The 23,570-nt window shown below is 36.1% G+C and overlaps 1 protein-coding gene across 1 annotated transcript in view; it reads right to left on the bottom strand.

The window, feature by feature from the left end:
* The window catches only part of Rsph3 (Radial spoke head protein 3), a 349,537-nt gene that overhangs the window by 84,691 nt on the left and 241,276 nt on the right, over positions 1 to 23,570 (bottom strand). Inside the window, exon 2 of the mRNA XM_081760454.1 lies at positions 16,044 to 16,131. Coding sequence (XP_081616580.1) covers positions 16,044 to 16,131 — 88 coding nt within the window. The remainder of the gene's footprint in view (positions 1 to 16,043; positions 16,132 to 23,570) is intronic.

Genomic DNA, 23,570 nt, shown 5'->3' with positions numbered 1-23,570 from the left:
TAAATTCACTACCCGAAGCAAAGTAAGGGTGAATTTACTTTTGTAATAAAGTTAATGAATACAAATTTCACAAGACTGAGAAGTGGTAGAATAATAATAAGAAAAATGAACGGTAACGCTATGGAGAATGAACCCAATGATAGTGACAACGGTGAACATAGTGTAACACCAGGAATGACACTAGAAGACCGAATCTTGTTAGCCTTACAGCGGCAAGAACAATATCGTAAAGACGATTCGGAAGCCATGAAGCGACTGGAACAAAATTTGGTTCATATATCCAACAAACAATACGAAGAATTGAAACAGACGATAGAACAGAAGTCCGAAGAAAACAACAAGCAATACGAGGAATTGAAGCAGACGATAGAACAGAAGATAGAACAGAAGTCCGAAGAAAACAACAAGCAATACGAGGAATTGAAACAGACGATAGAACAGAAGTCTGAAGAATCCAACAAGCGATATGAGGAATTAAGTAAACGAATGGAACAGAAGTCAGATGAAACGAAACAATCAATTATCCAGGCGATGGATGACATCACCTCACAGTTCGAGGAAAAGTTAAATAGAATATCTGAGGATTGTCAGGATAATCACGACCACATTATACAAGAAATCAGTGGTGTAAAAAAGGATTTAGAAGTAATGGAATCTTCTGTTCGTCAGCAAAAGGTTCAGGTCACCAATAATTCAAACAACATACGTGCAAATACACAACTGATAGCTACTCTACAGGAGGAAATGAGGAAGCTACAGGTCAAGGACAACGCACACCACAATAATACGGTCAGTGATCATTTGGAGTTTCCCCATTCACCAGAGATGACCTCGCCTCCACCCACATCTGATGAGGACCTTATTTTGGAGGAAATTCATCCGAAGAGTACTGATGGACGGATAAGAGACGGTACAACAACACATCACGTCATGGATAGGAATTGTCACCCAATAAGTACTCGGAACGATAAAAGGAAGGTAAAGTTAAGCGTTAAGATGAGTGAAATACGTGCCATGAGTAAATTCAGTGGTAAATGTAATGAGAATGCTACTTCGTTCCTGGAAAAATTTCAGGACGAATGCAATATAATGTGTATAGATAGATCACAATATATGAAGCTAATCCCTCATTTATTACTCCCATCATGTTCCTTATGGTTTAAGGCAATACGTGATCACATCAATACATATGAGGAATTCAAGGCAGCGCTGATCGCCAATTATGAAAATGATTTTTTGCTTGCAAATAGAGATGCCACGATTAGAAATCAACATTTCAATCCTCGTTTACACAAATCTGTTGTCGAGTTTGTTGTAAATATCTACAACGAATTAAAAGTTGTTAATCCATTGCAGTCGGAATCTAGAATAATAGCATCCATTCGAAATTTGCTCCCATTTAAGTTACAACAAATCTTGTTTTCTACACAGTGTATGAATTTCAACCATTTGTTAATGCTCGTTCAATGTTATGAAACTCAATACCATGCTTTGAATCAACAAGCAGGTGTGAGTAAAAGTAAGAATAATTCAGATCATTTTGTACCTGTTAGGAATCTAGATATCCGTAGTATGAACGATACGGAATACAACCGAAGCCGAGTAAATTCTAGTAATCCAAACGAGCAAAATAGGCAGAACTATGTAGGGAATACACCTAACCTAATTAATTGTGGCAATCCTTATGTTAGACCATATAGTCAAAGTAGACATAAAAACAATCGAAAGATATGGCGAAATTCCAGGAATACGACAAATTACGTGGATAGACATAATCGCTGTTCAAGAGATGGCACTTCGTATCAAAATCAGAATCACGATGCAATACATGGACAACATATGGTGGAACCTAATCAAGATTGTGCCGTACAATGTACCTTATTAGAATCATATGCTAGTACAAATTTAAATTGATTCTAGTTAATGAAGTTAGGGTTAAACCCATATCAGTTATATATTCTTGTGAATTTTTATTTTTAAGTTTATGTGTTAATATCAATAATGAAAACAATTCTTATAACTTCGGTATACAGACAATATGAGGAATTATAATTCGGTTCATAATTGATCAAAAGCAAAGATTATTTATATTAGATTGACTTGTGTTGAAAACTTAATTGTCAGAGATTATGTTAAGTATAAGATTCATTCTTTTAAGCTAATTATTCAACGACTATCTTGGATAAGATTCTTCATTATTCTGATGCCTTATAGATCCAATGTTTATTTTGAAATATCATCTGAAATAATTAATATATATAATGCGCCCTGCATCACGGTGACTCATGTATTAAAACGTAATTGATTCTTACGATTTTGACTTCGTACCCTTCAAAAATTATATATTAAGCGACGACGTTTAATAAATGAATATAATTAATGTAATAAAATATAAGTAGTAATGAAATGAAAGATTTGTTATAAATATATATATATATATATGAAATGTAATGAAGATATACGAGGGGCGATCAAAATGTAAAGGACATATGTAATGTAAGATTTCTATTGTAAACGGACCAGTGATTCTTGAAGATAAAAGCCAAGTTCGTTTATGACTTTTATATTCAGTCCCATCGTCGGGCGACATTTTTATATAACGAAATATTGGATAGGTTAATAATTACCTGTACCTTGGGTAGAAAGTGCTCATACATAAGCACTATACCTTATAGAATGTTAATTTAATAATAACAAAAGAAGAAGGTTTTTAATTATCTGTAAGATATTAGAGAGTAATAGATAGTTCGTTGCTATGTAATTGTTTATGGATACCTAATTCTGGTGTGTGTGCACGACAGTGTGAATGACAAATACATTAAAAGTGTATCAACTAATAAACCATTTAAAACCGTTCATCTACTTTATAATTCTGATAGAGAAGGTGAGAATAGTATTATATACATAATTATAAAAAATATTTTTACATGAAAACAGTTACTACCACTCAAGTTCTTTATATCATCGATCGAACCAGGTTGACGACTACCCTTGGTGAGTCGTTATATGCTCATAATGGACAGCGATCGAGCTTACCTTCTGTAGTCGTTGATGAGTTGATACTTTCAGTTGGCACAAAAATTCATGAAAAACCAACGTTTCCCGATTTCCACGTCGTCACTTGAATTTCCACATGTTTCACGGTTGGTGCTGTTCAAAATCGTTTCTGAAACCTTAAAGTTCCGAAAACTGCGCGCGATGGGTTCCCAAGTGCTTATTGAGGAACAGAAAAAGACGGTGCTGGCTTGTACCTTGACCTTTTTGACCCGACACAATGAGAAAGGAGATCAACTGTTGAACCACATTTTCACAGGGGACGAAACATGGGTTTTCCATATAACTCCACCATCGAAATGTAAATCAATGGAATGGCAACACACATCTCCAATCAAAGTGAAAGCCAAAGAGACAATATCTACAGGCAAGATTTTGGCTACCATATTCTGGGATCACCATAAATGGGATCGAGTTTATGTCACGAGGAACAACCATCAATTCTGCAGCGTATTGCATGACCTTAAGAAAGCTTCGACATGTTATACGGAATAAACCCCACGGCATACTATCATCTGGTGTTTTGTTGCTGTATGATAATACACGCCCTCATTCTGCTGCTCAAACTCATCGTTTGTATGGGAACAACTGGAGCACACACCGGTAAGCTACTGGAGCAACCACCGTACAGCCCAAACCTTGTGCCGACAGATTGTCATCTATCTCAGGCAGTTTCTCGCCAGTCAGCAGTTTGACACCGATAATGAAGTGAAAAGAACGGTCAAGGTTTGCTTCGGTCACAGGTCGGTGATTTCTACGATGTGGCCATACAAAATTTTGTCCAACGCTACGATAAATGTTTAAACAAACATGGTAACTATGTAGAAAAATAGCTTAATGTATACAGATGAAACAACCAAAAACGTATGACACCATCTTTAATAGTTTTGTTTCTATTGACAATCGGGCCTTATTTTTAAAAATAGCTTTTGTATATCAGTAAAATGCTTATTTCGACACTATGATACACTACAGTACATGATCTGAGAGCCACCATTAAATTAAATTTCCCTCATGCACAAAAAGAGAAAGTCCTGATGGAAGATACGGAGTACATTGAGATGTTAACCAACCATTACTTATATTACAACTGCACTGTCTGTTAACATCAGGTTCATAACAATACGGACGAGGCAAAATTGTATTAGAACTTTTGGTTGAATCAAGTACAAATGTGTCGTATTTACGTATAACAAATATCCTTAAGTTTTACTGAAACCCTTACGTAAATAGTATTATTTAATTTTACTATACCTTTTCCTTAATGGCAGAATATGCTAAAGCCCAATCAACACCCTTAACAATGATCAAATAACGTATTATATAACATGTCCTTCTGTTGAACAGTGTTATTCGTGTCAAATTATGTTTCCAAGTACGATGGATTTGAATATAAGTGATCAATATCAAAATATCATTAATAAATAAAACACCAGGGTGTTGAAGTTTATGAGCTTACTATATTAATCACAATTTGTATTTGTTAATAACTAAATTAAAATTGTCTTTCTACTTATCTGACTCTTACATTATCATCTATTTATAAACATAAATTTTACTGTTGGTATCTCTGATAAAACGTGTTCTACCTGTGGTGCATACGATAAACACCTGAGGTGCATTTGACATATTTTAAATATATGTGTATTGTATGAGAAGCACATTAGATATCTCTTGATAAACACGTGTTACACTGCTGGTAAATTTTGTTAATCTACCGATAAATGTTCTACTCTGTCATAGGCGAATTTGTTTTCTTCGAAACAGGCCATCTGTTGCTTATGCAGCTCCATAAAAGACTATCAATATAGATGTCGGGATTAATATGTTAGACATCGTACTCAGAAGCATACTATTAGGACACACACACAGAGAATCACATTGTGAAAGGTGCTTTATAGATCATAACAAAACAGCATGGTGCTGTGTCATAGTGAAACAATAAATAAATAAATAAATAAATTCGTTATTATTCTCAGTGTCAGCAGTGTGTGAGGAAATGACAATAAAATTAACACATGCTTTTATTTAATTAAGTGAAGTAGAGTGCCACACTGTTTCAAACTCACCACTGACCTGAGACAACAATTTGGCGTAGCCGAAGTAAGGATTCCATTTCGGTTGTTGCTACAGGAAACAAGAGAAAAAAGTGAACATTTTGGTGGGTGTCAAATGGCATTTAGCTAGAAAAACATCTGAACAAACATTGAATATGTAACAAACTATGTTTGTTATACAATGTTCATCTTCTAACAGCAGGCAATTGCACGTGATACATAACATTTAAGTGTTTTGTTCGAATTTACACAACACAGAAGTAAGTTTGTATAATTCCTTGCTTCCTACTCCCCTGAAGAATACAGACACTTTGGCTCTTTGCTTAGTTGTGATTGCTTTTAGATTCTGTATAAGATGGATCAAAAACATCTGTAAAAACAGAATCAGAGCTACTTAACAGGTTTGAAACAACATTATATTTACAGGAGATCTAAGCTTATGGTCATGTACTCTCAAACATAATGCTCTAGCCATAAAAAGGCATTATTGTTGATTGATATTATATTGTATATTCTGTCTTTGATAAAGTATTGAACATATGTTTTCTTAAGACAACTAAAATATGAGCTTTTTTCGGAAGAAATTGATAATATGTAGTGGTAAACATAAACGAATAATCGAAAATTCTGACTTGCTAAAAGCAGACAACAACAAGAATTTTAGGAAAATCAAAAGTGGATCAAAAGATTGTTATCTTGGCCAATAATTAGTTTTTGGACACCCCTAAACCGAGTTTTCGTTTTTTTTTTTTTTGAATAAACACATCATACTGAGTTAAGTGATAGTTTGGGTTTGGCTACACTATATGTAGTTCTGTAGATATAAGATTTTGATTGAAATATATTAGATCTTTTGATCCAAAAATGCAAAATAGAAGAGGCTACATAAACACAGAAAGTAGATGTACTGATTTAAAGCAATTACAAGGACTGAAGACAGACATAAAATGCTAAAAGAGAAAGAAGGAAGACTCATGACTGAAGCCGAAGAAAAAGTGAAGACATGGCAGGAATCTTTAAAAAGGCTTTATGGAAGTGATAAACAATTAGAGGAACTGGAAAACATAGAAAAAGAGTGAAGAGGAGACTTCTTACTGAATTCAGAATAGGACAAACTACTCAATACAACACCTAAAACATGGAAAAGCCTCAGCTATAGATGAGAAACCAGGAAAAATCACAAAGTGCGACGCAAACAGTTTAGGAAAGGTTGTATGAATAATTAACATTTATAAAGAACGGGAGGTATTCCCAGACAGCCAAAAGAGATAGTGGCAATACTAAAACAATATGTGCCGAGAATTGCAAGTCACAGAATAATAAGTTTGCTGACAAGTCCTTCAAAGACTGATAAAAATAATTATCTGGAGGCCAGGGGCTAGAAAAAATATGTGGTCCCTGCTGACTTCACTTTGTGAAAGATAGGAAAGTTAAGGGAATATGTTTGATATTTTTTGGTCATGTTTTATTTTATGATGATGATTGTATCTTCATGATTCTTTTTAGATAACCAGTTGAGATTTTGATCAGAGTGGAGGCCCCTGTCCATGTGGAGACTCGGGGCTATAGCCCCCTAAGCACCCCCTTAATCCGGCCCTGAAAATAACACATATGTACATAGAAGATTGTACGCCAAGATGGATGAAATATTAGCATAGGAACAATTCGGTTTCAGAAAATATACTGGAACACAGGAAGTAATACTTACAGAAGACTGAAAGAAAAAAAAATAATTCTAGTTGGGAAAACTTACGTAGCTTTGTAAACTCGCAAAAAGCATTTGATTATGTAGAACGGAACAATGTTCAATATTCTGAAGGAATCTGGAATAAACTACACGTACAGAGAATGAACAATCGTATAACCTGTACTAAGAAGGAAAATAATTGAAGTACAATGAGGGAGAGATGAAGCGAACAACAGTTTAGAAACGTGTCAGGTCAAAGTATTCCTACTCACCTATTTTCTTTAACTTTTACATTGAAGAAGCAATAAAAGAAATGAAGGACACCCACGAGTGATTAGTTTGTGACCTCAGGCATTAAATACAACATAATTTGCAATGAAGGAGAAATATTTCTGAATATAATATCCCTTGAATGAAATGCATTTCTCACATCGGGCATAAAATACTTTAATAATGCCGAAAATATATACTTTCTTTTTCTGGTTTCATGATGGCTTGCTACAGACGCCTTAATTTCATTCTCGTATTCAAATCTCCAGAGTTATAACTCCTGTTTGAGTCAGGAATAAAGAAAATAGTCGCTCGGAGCCAGATCTTGGCTGTAGGGTGGGTGGTCTATCTGTAAAATGTATCATTTAAGCCCTACCTCAAAACTCGCGCCGTGTGAATCGGCGCATTATCCTTCAAAAACAGCTCTCAGTGTCTGAGTTCCCGAAGTCGCTCCTGGAAAACTGCCTCACGAACTTGAACCAAGAAATTTGCATAATACATCGCAGGCTCCTTTCGCAGATAATCGATCAGCAAATCATCTCCGCTGTCCTAAATAACAATCGCTATAAATTTCGAATTCGAGTTTTCCACCTTGAATTTCTTTGGTCACCTTTCTCCTTTTTCTAGTCCACTATATAGACTTCTGTTTCGACTCCGGATCATATTGGTGAATCCAAGTCATATCTATAGTTACGATTCGGGTGCAAATTTCGTCGAGATTGACTCCGGCTAATTCCAAAAAGTCTTTACAACTCTCTAGTCATCGTTGTTTGTCGAGTGGCGGGAGCATTTTCGGAACCCAGCGTTATTTATTTATTTATTTATTATTATTTTAATGTTTAAGTGTTTGTGGAAAATTTCTCCGACCCACTCTTTACTAATCTGCAACTCTTCCACTATCTGCCATAATTTTATTCTTCGGTCGGTTAGAACTAATTTTTCGACTTTTGCCATGTTTTCTTCAGTGATCACTACTGCAGGATGCCCTGAGGGGGAAGTCACCTTCACAGCTCTCTCGCTCTTGTTCAAACATTCGAGCTCATTTGTGACTACAGTATATAAAGGTCCAGAATCCTTTAGGGTTGATGACATGTTTTCAAAAATTCCTTTAGGCGATTTTTCTTTGTTCTCGAGGTATTTTATCACGGCGCCGTGCTCAAAATTGGCAGAATTTTCGGATTTGGCTCATATGACGATGTTTGTCTTTCCACATATAGAAGCTTAATAAGATTATTATTGAAAAGAGGTGATATTTATACTACTAGAGGGTACCGCAAATCAGTGCTACCGTTAATAAGTACAAGAATCATGGCTAAGTATCTTAGGCCACGAACTTAACAACCGCTTTCGTATACTTATATTGTAAATCATATTGAATATTCGGACTCAAGAGGAACGAGATTGAGGAATGGCGGAAACTTCATGACGAGGAACTACATAATTTATACGGTTTACCCAACATTGTTAGGGTCGTCAAGTCTAGGAGGCTTAGGTGGGCAGGTCATGTAGCTAGAATGGAAGAAAGTAGAAACGCTTTCGAAGTCTTGACTAAAAGACCAATCGGAAAACGACCATTAGGAAGACCTAGACGCAGGTGGGAGGACTATATTAAGATGAATCTCGCAGAGATTGGAGTACAAAGTAGAAACTGGATCCAATTAGCTAGTCAGTGGAGAGCTTTTGTGAACGCGGCATTGAACCTCCGGATTCCATAGGCCATAGAGTTAGTTAGTTAGTTAGTTATTGTGCTGTTTGTTGACAGGTATCCATGAAATGCAAGAGATGTTTAGCAGTAAATTCAACATGAAGATTAACAAGAGCAAAACAAACGTTATGAGGCACAAAAGAAACGAAACAATAAGAACCATGAATGGGGGAAGAGTTTTGTTAGAGTTCTGTTGGAGAAACTAAAACTAACTAACTATCGAACAAATCACTTGGTGTAACAAACGTTTCTGTGGGTATGAGACACTCCAACGCCATCTGTTAGCGACTGGCCGAACTACGTCTAGCTTAGCAACGAACATGTGGTCAGCGCGTTGTGACGCCCTGTCTGTAACAGGCGAATCAGAAGCTTTCTAGATCTAATGGCTGTCATGTTTTTTCATTCACGCGACTCCCCAGTTTGCATCACGACGCTGGGTAGATGCCGAAAATTGGGAAGCGCGAAGGATGTTATAAAATAGAGGATCTGCCCGTACGTATCCTCATCATATGAACTCAATGAAACCGAAAAACAATCGCGCATCGTATGAGCCGGCACGTATGATTGACTACTCTCGTTTCCGCCATGATTGTTGGCTCGAAACATTGCAATCTTAGTGGCGAGGAGTGGGCAGAGTAGGTGTGGCGAAGCTGTGACCTAAGGCTTCACGATTTTGTTGTATGGGCAGATCCTCTATTTTATAACATCCTTGGGAAGCACCGAGGGAATCCAACCCGGAAGCACGCAGATGTAAGTCCAACGCTATAACCACTAGACTAATGTGTCCCCTTGTTAGAGACACTAACAAACACTAATAACAGGTGCAAACAAAATTTAAAGTCTAGAGTAGCTCAGAAGAAGCTCGAAGAGAAACACTAGCATCTGAGCGGAAATATCTAAACTGGACTGAATGGCAAGGCCAATGAAACCATGTGTATGGAGTGTGGCGTTGCATAGGTGGGAGGCAAGAGACTCTAGGAGAAGAAAAACGGAAAATGGAATCTTTTGAAATATGTACAGAATGTTGAAAATAGATAAGACACAAAATGAGAAAGTGACGTAAATGGTACGAGAAAACTGAAGTGTACTGAAAACTACGTTACAAAGAAGATAGAGAATGATTAGACCTGGAAGAAACACGCCATTTCCTATGGAGAGCGAAGTTGTGTGAGGGAGCCTAAACTACACTCAATCACTTTCTCAACAATACTGTATTGTTGGTATGGTAAGGGCTCACGGGAACAGCGTTGCTTTTTCATTTAATATAAGGTGCCTAAACGTCTGACGTGATTCGAAAATTTCTGTTTTAGATTAAAAACTAAATACGTGAATTTCCATTTTCTCGAATCTTTACTCATAATGGAAAGGTTCTCATAAGAGCTATGGCTCCGGACTTCTGATGCACCTAGTATATTGTCCTTGATATATATTATAATTCGTATTTTTTACCCAACAAACATTTGTAATCAAATCCTTTATATATTACTTTACAACTATTTACACTCTGATCTAGTCCAACTCAATTAACATTCACAAGATAAAGCAAGATCCCATAACGATATATATTTTTTTAATTTAACTTTGTGACAATGCTGTTAAGAGCCTATCATACTAATAATAATACAAAATTTACAATTTTTTCCTTTTGCTTGTTTATTCATTAATGAAAGGAGATAATCAAATGTTACTTGCCACAATCATAGATAATGTTATTCTACAACAGAAAATTTGAATCTGAAGAATGTTCAATGTTGCCATTCGTAGAAGTTACAGTGTTGCCAGAATAACAATTCCCCCAAAATCTAAGGCAGCGACTAGAAGAACGAACTTAACTGCATTTGATTGATTACGTATCATGTTGTCTTCAAATCCTGTGAACTGCTTTTTAAATAATAGTTGTATTTAGTTTGTAAAAAAAATAATTTTAACACATAGTTATTACAATTAAATAATAATGTTATTTAGAAAGTAGTTCACAGGATACCAAAACAACATGACACGTAATCAAATGCAGTTGAGTTCGTTCCTTTAGTCGCTGCCTTAACTTAGAGTTTGGGAGAATTATTTTGGCAACACTGAAATTTCTATGAATGGCAACATTAAAAATTCTTCAGGTTCATATTTCCTGTTGTAGAATAACACAACCTATGATTGTGGTAAGTTGCATTTCATTATCTTCTTTCACCTATGAATAAACAAGCAAAACAAAAGTGGTAAATTTTGTATTATTTTTGGTATGTCAGGCTCTTAAGTACAAACCACCATTTCTCAAGAAATGGGAGAGTAATAACTTTGAACTTAATAACAAGGAATATATTACGTAAGTAAAAACTAGAAATGCCATAAACGAATTTATCAAAATGTATATGGAACACCAATAAACTTATCGAAGTAATACTAATTATATAAAGTTATATAAAGTTCTTTAAAAACACGTAGTCTTTCATACACTATGGAATCATTTAATGTAATGTGTTTCAACGTTGTTCTGTGGTGTCCCAGTTCATCTATTTTAGCAAACTATTTGCGTTAAGTGCTGTCCATAGATATCCATATTGCATTGAATTTAACATGAAAATTCCATAGTGTGTGAAGGGCGTATGGCGAATATACGTATGTTCATTGGAGTTTGCAGCATCGAATATCACCAGCGACGTAAATACGCTAGTTGTCGCCTGGGGCAAGAACTCGCCTTAGCGCCCTCCTGACCGACCAAATCAAAACGCTCCCCCAAATATTTGCTCAATTTTGCGCCCTCCCAATGCGGCGCCCAAGGCACAAGTCCCGTTTGTCCCCCTAGTTACGTCGCTGAATATCACTGCCTACACACTATTTTTTGTAGCTTACGTTTAAATGCAATAAGAATAAAATCTATTCTAATTGAGAAAGGTATTGTTACTGCTCTGTGTACAGTTTTTGATACGAAAAACTATCATCAATTGACTAAGGGTACGTAATGTCTATATAATCAAAGAAAAAAAGACGCAAAAATACAGCCAATACTTCATCGAAATCTTTCCCCACATGATTTAAAATTCAGACCGGACATTTTGATATTCACTGGTTTTCCAAGAATATGCAAGCAGTTTTTAAACTATTCACAGTAACACAGTAGTTTTAATCATAGCACACTTTGTCACTTTTTTTTCCACTTTGTCAGGGTAAAAATATACAAAATAGTAATTAAATACCTCCTCAGAAATAAATATTTTAAAAGGAAAGTTTGAAAAAAATTATAATGATAATCTACTCAAATTTATAATGATATGTGTTACTATTTACTAAAACGTCGTAAATAGATGCAGGAAAACTTTATAAAGCTCAAACGTTTAACCAATTTTAAGGTCAAGTCAGTTATTTTTGCTTTTAAGTACATTATGTCTAATAATTTCTAGTGTATCTGAACAATATTACAATAAAAACTAAATTTTCTTTATTTATATTGGAAGTATACCAAGCCCTTTCCTCTGGTCTAGGTCTAGCACGTGTGACTTTAATGCATGTAGTCTCTGGTTCAATTCTCGGTGGGAGAGCTCAAAAATTTAATTTTTGAAGTCATTCTTTTCCATCAAGCATTCATTTCCTTTAGCCTAAAGGATATAATTGTGGGACGTTAAACTAAAAAAATGCATTTACTAGTATTTAAAATTTATGTTGCCCTTTTCTCTGGTCGTGGCTAACGGTGTGTTTAGGGTGCACTGAATCTTGAGTTCGATTCCCGATGGGAGAGCACTGAACCTGCTACAGTGATTCAGATTTCCACCTTAAACGAAGAGTTGATCATATACAACCTCACTGTTGACAAAAGAACGCAAATATAATTCAACATGAAGAAAAAAGGAAATGAAATTGAATCTTTCAGTTTTACGTCCCACGCTTATAGCGGCTACGGTAAAGGAGACGGTGATGGTGAGAAATGAATGAAATGGTGGGATGAATAAAGTGATAGGAAAGGGAAGAACCCCGAGAAAACTCCCACATACGGTGTTTGTTCACCACAAAGTCCACTTGCTGCGAGCTGGGATCGAACCAGGGACTCTATGCACCAGAGGTGAACGCTCTACCACTCAGCCACAGCAGCCCCTACAATTTAATCGGATTTGTGCTAAAATTTAATCTGGTGTAACATATTCCGTAACATTGGCGCATTACCTATGAGTACTCAGTTATTAATAAGAAAATGTATGTATTATATACTAGGTTGTAATTATAATAGCTGTTAATAAGAACATACCTTTCTCGCATTAAATCTTTGATTGGAATCACTTTAGAAAACCACTTCTATGAAAAAGGCAGTGCATATGAATGAAGGAAAAAGCAAACCGAAGCAAGAAAAATGTATATATGTAGCAACCACACCAATCCAGAAGTTTAAATATTAATAGTTGTTTCTTATTGCACCACACAAAAGTTTAAAAAGCTATCATGCTTTATCAGATTGTAATAGTCACACAGATACGTACCTTCAATTCCATAACATGTCTAATTCATTTCCCGTTAACTTTAATTATTTTTCATAATTACAAGTTACTTCTAAAATTTAATAAGTGGAAAGTGGAAACGCGATTGATGAGTTACGAAAAAGCAACTTGGAAATTTATAAATTCAGTACATTTGGAAATTTATAAATTCAGTACATTTGAAAATTTATAAATTCAGTACATTTGGAAATTTATAAATTCAGTACATTTGGAAATTTATAAATTCAGTACATTTGGAAATTTATAAATTCAGTACATTTGAAAATTTATGAACACAAATTTTGTGGATGTCATACGAGTATATTGTTAAGAAATTATTTTTTTATCAACTGCAATAACGTTTTATTTTATTTCTGGTGATTCAAGACATCTTACTCTTTTTATTGTCAAACTTACCAGGGATGAACCAAAGTTGAACCTTGAACCTGGGGAAAATCTCTGAAAAGATTTGTCCAGCAAGTTCCAAAACAGGTTTCAATTCCTTGCCCGAAAATGACCCCATTTTTTCAGGGTTGGAAATATATAGAATAACTTGATCTATATGTCCTACATCAAAGTACTGCGCATGACTAGTTGAATATAATATGCACTACTTAATTATATCCTATATTAATGAATAAAACCAAAACGTTATTATTTCACTATAAATTCTATATTAGTGAACCTATAAAATTAAGAAAAGTATATCCATAATATCCAGTCAACAGTAAGTCATTTGATATCGCGACTAATGTGACTCATTGTTATGGCTAGATATGACACATTCGGTGTACGTATTTCAATTTCTATATTTTCCACGATTTCACCTATATACGTTGTCAGATCAGTACCTTCATTACATATTCGTCACCTGCTCATCTAGACGAGTTGTTTGATAGGTCACACGGTATAAAAACGTTCGATAGATTTTGAGTTACTAATTAAGGAGAACTAGTCGTGGTGATAATTTGATCTTATTTGCTCGATCCGAATAGCTCTTTCTTTGTAGCTATATAAACCCGATTGATCACCCTTTTCAGGGTTTAAGCTCTCTAGCCAAGACACGCCCGGGTAATGAGAAGGAAGAAGGCTCCGGCTAGATGTTGTTTGCTGGAGCTTGGCTTTAGTTTTTGGCTATATGTGAAAGTCATGTAAATCACACTCAAGGTCCTGGCAAGATAGCTTTTGTTTTTAAGGTGTGAGGGCCATATAACTCACAGTGTCTACGGCATGATAGTGAGATTCACCAATATAAGATATTTTTAGTGAAATAATCATTTTCTGGGTTTATTACGTTGATAATAGGATATAATTGGGTAATACATATTATGTTCTTAATCTACTAGTCATGCGGAGCACTTTAATATATAGGACATATAGGTCAAGTTGTTCTATATATTTCCAACCCTGAAGGGGTGGGGTCACTTCCAGACAACCTGTTTTGGAACCTGCCTCACAAACTCTTTCAGAAAATATATGGGTTATCCCCAAAATTTAAGGCTCAACGTTGGAGTCATCCCTAGTTAGACTAATATTCGCGTTCATTCTAGAGTTATCATGTGGAGTAACGGACGGGTTAACAATCTAGTCTTATGAGTATCACTACGTGGTCCTAATAAACTTTGTTAGACAATCCTTTTGATATAATATTAAATTAATTACGTTTCAAATATTTAGAATATAGTTTCTTTCTTCGTTTCAGGGACTTGCGTTTCTCTACTATGGCAAGTGAAAAACTTCTCTGTTTCTTCGTTTATTCAGGACTTTAGCTGGCGATAGAAACCCAGATATAAGAAGAATCATCTGTCTTAAATCACTTGTTGTAAAAAAAAAATCCATTAAACCGGTCTTTGAACTTATGAACATATTATGTTGTTATACCTCATTGTGAACATGTGCGTACACACACCTAATAAAAGCAGCACACAATATAGCTTTCGATACACGGAACAGGATATTCATCATACACGAGAATCTTTCTCAAGGCCTTCAAAGGCAATGTTAAGAGAGGTATTCTTGTGCCTGATGATACTGTTAATTATCTAAAGTTGCAGTGTATGCTGTTTTGTATTAAATATGTGTATCTGTTCTAGTGGTGGGCACAAAAACAGGTTTTTCGGTTTTCATAAAAAAAAAACGGTTTCGGTTTTCTCCAAAAATCGGTTCGGTTTTTCACCGAAACCAGTTTCGGTTTTCTTCAAAACCGGTTCGGTTTTTCACCGGATTCGGTTTCGTTTTTTTTTTTTTCAAATTTGTTCTATTTCTGACCACAATAGTGTTTCGTTGTTCTCCAGAAACTTAATCCGTTTCAACAGAAATAGTTTTATGTGTTTTCCAAAAGTTTTCACCGAAACTGGAGTTTTTTGGAGAAAACCGACACCGGTTTCGGTGAAAAACCGAACAAAGTTTTGGATAAAATCGAAATGTCGTTTTTTCGAGTTTCGTTTTTTTAGAAACCTGTTTCCGGTTTTATAAAAACCGGTTTTGCCCATCTCTAATCTGTTCACAATTAGGTATATCAACTTAACATAACATGTTTACAAGTTCAAAGACCGGTTTAATGGAAATTAGATGTGTTATACTCCAGAAACTGTACTGTATACGGTTTTATATTAAGTGTTTGTGTGTGTAAATATTGACAATTATATCAATTTAATATAAAAACTAAGCACACAAATATAGTATGCTTATCTTTCGATCCACTTTCAGTGTATCAATTAATTAATCAACATTATATAACAAAATGTTCAAGTTCCTAATTGAAACAATTCCCTTTATTTATACATAACATACAAAATTTGAAAACTTACCGTGGGCATGGGTCCTTGGGCGAACGTACTCCCCCTGACAACCCGCCTGTCGAACATAATATTACCGTACGGTGCATCGCCATCGGGTCTGTAAGTAGAGAGAAATAAAAATTTGTAGCAGAAGAATAATACAAGCTTCAGTAAAATTTAATGTTTCCTTCTGTAATCAACTGACTGAAAACTAACGTTGCCGATATAGTAAGAGCGAACAAGTTGGTAAAATACACTTCCTAACTCTTGACTGATTTGAATCTTGAGCAATTGACACAATCCTTAAGCTCATTTTACCTTAAGCCATCCTCACATATAATGTCTCTCTGATCAAATCCCATTTAATTTTGCAGAAAAGTTCTTTTTTTGTTCTATGTATTGAAAGTATAAGCTATTTTTTTCAAGCAATTCCTAAGCAACTTAGATCTCAGTGCCTCTAGTATGCTTGCAGAAGAGTGCAAGTGTAAACAATCAAAATTTGAAAGTCGGCTAGAAATTACGCATTACCGCCCCTCCATCCACCTAACAAGACTAAGGAAAAGTTCAGAAATATCATGTCAAGGTCACTGGTCTCGAAATTCGAAATCGGAATTTCACGGTTCTGAGGTTCAAACGTTAAACTACACCTGATTGATATTGAGATGAAATACTTAAAATTTACTTATTTCAAGAGAAGTCCTTCCGATAAGTTACAATTCCCAAATATTAAATTACAACTTGTAAATGACAGCTTACAACATCCCCCAAGTACCAAGTTACAATACCCCGAGCGACAACTTATAACATCGTTTCAAAAAAAAATCTTGCAAACTGAAGGTCAACCAAATAACTAAGTGATTTTCCTACACATAGCTTCAAAATTTTTAGCCTGAGTATTTAGTGTTGGTGCTCTAGAGTGCTGGTGCTCTAGAGTGTTGGTACTCTAGAGTGTTGGTGCTCTAGAGTGCTGGTGCTCTAGAATGTTGGTGCTAAGGTTCCCTGGTTGCTTTAGATTAGTTGGATTTATCATGAACAACGTGTTCGTGGGTTTGCTCTGAAATCTCCCGTCTCCTCTCACATTTTCATTCTATGAAGGCTTTCATAAGTATTAATTTTCGTTAAGTACTCGTCTATTTAGCTTACAGAGTACGTACAGTAGAGTCCCTAAAACTCGGCTTTCAATAACTCGGCAGTCGGGATAACTCGGCTCTCAATAACTCGGCAGTCGGGGTAATTCGGCTCTAAATAACTCGGTAGTCGGGATAACTCGGCTCTCAATAACTCGGCAGTCGGGATAATTCGGCTCTCAATAACTCGGCAGTCGGGATAACTCGGCTCTCAATAACTCGGCAGTCGGGATAATTCGGCAGTCGGATACCTCGTCTCTCAATAACTCGGCATCGGAATAACTCGGCTCTCAATAACTCGGCAGTCAGGATAACTCGGCCACATTTTGGCAGAAAAAAACCGCGCAGACTCGTTGAAGTTAGTTTCGCAAAGTCGACTAGTTAATTTTTATTATAGACACAGCTTTATGCCTTCATAAAGTATTTTTCTGAAGTATGTCTTATCAGATAAATTACTGTACAGTGTGTATTCATTAATTTTCATTTTGATATATACGCGTAGTAAAGACTCTATGCCTTCATAAAATACGTACTTTTCCTTTGTTTAAGGGTAATTAGGCAATTTATTCTCTGTTGTATTCTCAAGCTACCAATACACACAAGTACAGTAATGTATTTTCTGAGGAAATACTCGTTCCTACAGTGGAGCAACTGAAAGCGCTTGGGGGCCAACCCCAGACAGCGAGGAGTGGGGCCCCTTCTCTACGTCCCACTTCACGAGTTGGGAGCCCCCTGATGGCTTGGGCTTCCCCTGCAATGCGGGGTCTGCGGGGCCCTTATTTACGCCCCTGCGTTTCTATTCTTTTTTAACCCTATTCCCGATAATCCGGCATTTTCACAACCTCGGTCACCCTTCGGTCCACATTATTCCACGTTTTCAGTATTCTACTGTATAACCGTGGGACCGTCATTCATAGATTTCATTTAATTTCCAACAAAATGACTCCCTATTGAATCGAACTCCGGTCTCTATCACCAAAGGTAAAACGCAAACCATTAAGAAATAAGGAATATCTAAAAATTTTTTTTTTAAAAATAGGGATATCTTGTATAACTATATCTAACATAAACGTACATTCACAAATCTATTGAGAAAAAGACTAGTTGATCTATGAAATTTGGAAAAGATGTTTAAAAATAATATTTTTTATTCAAAATGAACTTTTTGCCTACAATGTTCGCTGCTTAATTATTTCCTGCTACGGCAATTGTTTTATAATTTCTTTACATAGTACGTTTGGAACAACAGTAATTGTGGTCTAGGAATGCGGTAATGGAAGCGATCAATATATTATACGTACGTCACAATAGCACGCATGTGACTGACACGGTATTAATACTGTAATCTATTTGCTCAATACTAACAAGAAAGGGAAAAAAAAACTCACACGAACATATTATAAACCTGCACGTTATTCAGAGATTCCGTAATATAATATTGGTAATTTGCCTAGTCTTAGCAAGTAAGTACAGGAACTAACGTAGAATGGTAGAACATAGTGACAGAATAACATACGATATTAGAAATGACATTTACTTTTCATGTTTCCTAATTATATCTGAGCCCCTGGACTAACAATCTGTAAGCGTTATGGCCAGCCGGACTGCTTTCAGATTAGTGCAGTCAGCAGATTGGCTTCAATCATTGTCGATTCCGGGCTTTGTAGACACACTGATGAAAATCTGTCACCCGAACAGCAGTCTATTGTACAAATATACGGAATCCATAACTTTACTACGGAAATCTATACGGAGCATATTTTATTCATATGCTACATACTACTGATCTTTTCTGCTTAGATGTTACATCATGCCATTGCAGGATGTCTGATATCTAACAGTCTTTCGTATATTACATAGGGTATATGTATACATATGTTACATACATTAGATATATGTTATATACGTCCATCTGTAGACCTATGTGAGATGGTTGTACGTTAAGTCAAAAAACTACATGATTTAAACATGTAACCTACGTTTTTACGTAAGCCACATGCGTTTTCTTCTAAATATAGGAATTCATTATCGTTTGATTCATGTAGCTCCCCAACAGCCTCACTATACTGGAAAACATCGAAACTTGTGTCCCCGAAAGGAGAAGATGAAGTTAAATTTTTAATTTAACGTCTTACCATTATGTCCTATAGCCTAAATAAAACAGGTTATTTATAAAAGTTAATAATTATGAAACGATTGATGGAACAAGAATATGGAACTAAACGGGAGAACCCCCAAGAAAATCCAGACTTCATATTATTCAACACAAACTCAGAGGCCTGGGATCGAACAAGGGCCCGTTGAATTAGCCCTCTACTAATCAGCTAATTTGGTCATTAACACCAAAATGGAGTCCAACGTCTGATCATGCGCATCCAGGGCACACGTTAATTGTTTGGTTATTTATATCAACATGAAGGACAAAAATAAGACTTAAATTGAAAATACTATAGACTAAATAGTGGGATTGTCTGTGTTTTATGTTTTGTTGTCCTTTAAATATGTATAAAAAATAATAATAATAAAAAATAAGGGTCAATTTCGAAAAGGCAGACTATAGGAAACCAACTCAGTGTAAAATTTTAAGATACTGGATCAATCACCACCACAGAAATAGCTCTAGAGGGTCGTACGTAACGATCAAACTGGGCTGTCCCCATCAGGATCCTGCCGTCTACAGTTGGACAATTTGTTCATGCCGACCAGATGCCGTGGTCGGATTGCCGGCGCCGAACATTGGCGTCTTTCCGCGCGATTTTCGACCGCGACGAATAGTTGCCTTGCCGAGCAGTCGGCAAACAGTAGGAAATGAGCATTAAATGCGCCGGCGCCGTCGTCGGAAAGATGCCTTACCGAGCAGTCGGCAAACTGCCGTAAAGGCGCAGTAAATGAGCCGGCGCCGCCAACGAAAAGAGACCGACATAAGGAGTCGGCAGAGGGTCAGAAAGAGCCCTTTCCGACTGTTTTGCTGACTCTGACGGTCGGCAACAGTCAGCAAAGGGCATTTTATTTTACTATTTTCGACCGCTTGCCGCCTCGGAAAAAGGTCGGCAACTTTGAATAAGTAGATCGTCGTGCCGCCGCGGATGTGTGCCGGCTGCCTACCAGCGGCCTGCCACCGTCGACGGTGGCAATCTCCCTTGCCGACCGCGACTTCCTGATGGGGGTGATTGTGTGCAGTGATGATTTGAGAAGATTTGCCCCGGGGAAAGGGATTACGAGGAAACAGGAGTGAAAGTAGTACTGCGTTAACACTGGTATTTTACGTTGAGCACGATTGGAGAAATGCCTCGGGGGATTTCTTAGGAACGGAGAGGAACTTCCTTTATGGAACACTCCCTGAAAATCATCACTGATTATGTACAAGAAATGAGGTGCCACACTGCGGTAAATCGGCAAGTATATGTGTAAGAGCTCCAAAGATGAGAATGAGGATGGGGTAGTGGATGAGTAAATTTAACAAATTAACACTGAAGTTACTCTTTAATAAACAACTACAGTGAAACCTCCCTTAACGGACACTTCTCAATAACGGACACCTCTATAATACGGACAAATTTCTTTTGTCCCGGCAAAAATATATGTTTTTTATGGAACAAAACCCTTTTTTTACGGACACTCTCAGATACGGACGTGGACAGTCCTTTTTCTCCCCAAACGTTTTAATAACCTCTTCATAACGGACAGGAATTCTCGGTTTTGCGAAATATACAGTAGACAGAAAAGTCTTTTCCCCACAAGTGTATCTATTAAGACCTGGCGAACCATCAAAGAAAGCAGTTTCAAGCCGAACATGAAATTCTTTTTTTCTGCCCGCAATAAACTGCTTTCTGCTGGAGATCCTAGAAAATCTTCAATAAGCAAAAACACTCATGTAAGGTCATTCGTATGACCAAGAATTCTATGTGAAAGATCTTCCCTTACCTAACAAATTTAGTCGTTTACCTTCTGGGCATTGCATCTTTCCCGACAGTTTCATAGATAACAAAACGAACATTGTTTTACAATAACATTTTCAACAAACAGTCTCTTACCTTTTTTTTTTTTTTTTGTTTGTTTGTTTCTTGGAAAAGCAACATTTTTCTTTTACTTATGATACTGGAACAAGTCTAGGTTGGAATTTTTTCCGGTTTCCTTTTTCACTTTCTCTAAGAGAATATTCTTTATGATTGGGGCTGGGTCAATAAACATATGCACTCCCAATAATTTGCCTTTTTATCTATTCCGCCAACGGAGATACCGCGCCAGTACACAAACATACACAGACACCGCCCCCCCTACACATACACATGTTTCTTCCGTAACCGTACTGAGGATTCTGAGAGTACACTTGCTAATGAGTTTACTACCCTTGTATACGAATATATTAGCACATCCCCCTAGCAGTAATATTATTTAGCAGAGATGAATTTCTCCTTCATCCCTCCCAGTAATTCAAATAGAATATTTCCATATTGAATTTTACATATTTACGCTCGTACATAATTTATTTACTGTATATTACTGCATACAACTACCGTTGTGAGAAATTAAATTTCTGTAATCTCTCTGTAACGGATAACTCTCAGTAATGGACAAAAATTCATGTCCCATTGGTGTCTGTTATTCAGAGGTTTCACTGTATTAGGCCCAAACAAATATGTATTCATTGTTGGTGCTTTTAAATAAAAGCTTCTCACGAGCAAAGGCTTTTCTTAACCATTTTCTTAACCTAGAAATCGGTTAATCGGGATCAGTGTTACTAGCTTGAGAGAAATTTCCCTAACCTAGCAAAATTTCGTAGATAAATTTGGCAAAAAAGGAAAAAAAAAAACAAGATTTTTTCGATAAAATGTGAAAATGCAGGTAAATTCTCGCGCCGACTTGTTGACCAATATAAATGTTTAAACTTTTCTTTGTTCTTTAGAAATGGACCAGTACAATAGCAAAAATTTGCCTGTGTGTTCAAAGTAGGGTAATTTGTGCCCAATCTTGGCTGGGTGTATTTTGAGTATTAAAAAGAAAGAAAGTGAAGGAAAAAGTAAAAGAAATAGAAGCAAAAAGCAAATGAATAAAACAAATGTGGTTGGCACTTCCTTTAATATAGAGAAATTAATCTTATCATATAACTTCTGTTATAGGAATTGGACATTCAACAAACTAGGGAAAATTTTATAAGAAAAGGGAAAATTTTGTGTCAGACGAGAGAAATTTTCTTAAGAAAACCTGCAAACACTGATCGGGATTTGCGAGTTATTGCGTATCCCGCTTTCTGTTTTTGCTGAGTTCTCACCAGTTGCAACTTACCAAGGTCAAGTAGCTGTTATCATCTGATTGCAATCACCCCTAGCATGCCAATTCTTAACGCCACGTGGAAAGAAAAGTTTTATCCTTGCGATCTGTTGTATAAAATGATGTCCTTGATATTCCATTTTTTTTCTCAGAATCTAACTGCTAATAGTTGCTTCCTTCACTTTTAGAAAGGAGAAATTAAATCTTCACGGCCCATTCACATTACTTTTTTAACAACACGTGTACGGAATGAAGACTGAGAAAGTTGATGGAATGTTTTGGTCCTTTGTTTATAAGTGTTATTTATCGATTTTGAACCTGGCAACTCTGCAGGAAGTGGAGAGCTTTTAAGAAATAAACAACCTTGATTCTCAAGATAATAAAAAATTCAACTTCTTAGAAGATAAATAAATTAAAAATGTGAATTTGTAAAACCTGTTGTTTGGAGTTTCCGAAATGAAAAAATCAGAATTGAGAATAATGTCCTTTATATTATAGAGATAGAAAGACATAGTTGCTGGAAGATAAAGACAAATGAAAAAAAGATACATTTTTAGTTTCGAGTCTCACAATTATGCCTTGTAATCTAAAGAAAAAAATAAAGTAAATGAACATAAAAAGAGGTGGTAGAAGAAATGATGTGAGAAAGCAGGAGAACCTAAAGAGAATTTGATGTTGTTTACCACAAACTAAGATTGGATCGAAACAGGATTTCATCACTTTCCATTTAAAAAAAAAAAAAAACTGCAGCACCGAATGCATCTCAGATTTCGTTTTTGTCATTTTGAACCATTTACAGTAAAGACACGATTATTCGAAAGTGTAGCGATTTCTTTAAAATTATGAACTTAGAAAAGTAATCCAAGCCAACAACCGAGAAAATACAATAGGTCCTACAGCGCGAAGGTCCAAAATTACTGACAGATTTATCTTGCATCGTAATCCTATCGTTTTTTTTTTCGGAATTTGTGGATGAGTAACAGACTCTTCCTCTTTTGTTTTGGTCATGGTTTTCACATTCATTGGTCACTGACCTTCATAACCCGAACAATACAAATAAGAAAACAGTTTCTATGTTGAAATACTGCATGTTTCTCGTATTTGCACCTTATTTTAAGTCTTTTTTTTGGGGGGGGTATCCGCGGTGCCCTTGCTACGC

This window comes from Thermobia domestica, chromosome 5, assembly GCF_964235325.1.
Source record: "Thermobia domestica chromosome 5, izTheDome1.hap1.1, whole genome shotgun sequence".
Classification (NCBI taxonomy): domain Eukaryota; kingdom Metazoa; phylum Arthropoda; class Insecta; order Zygentoma; family Lepismatidae; genus Thermobia; species Thermobia domestica.
The sequence above is the reverse complement of the archived record's forward strand: the minus strand, read 5'-3'. Positions and strand labels throughout refer to the sequence as shown.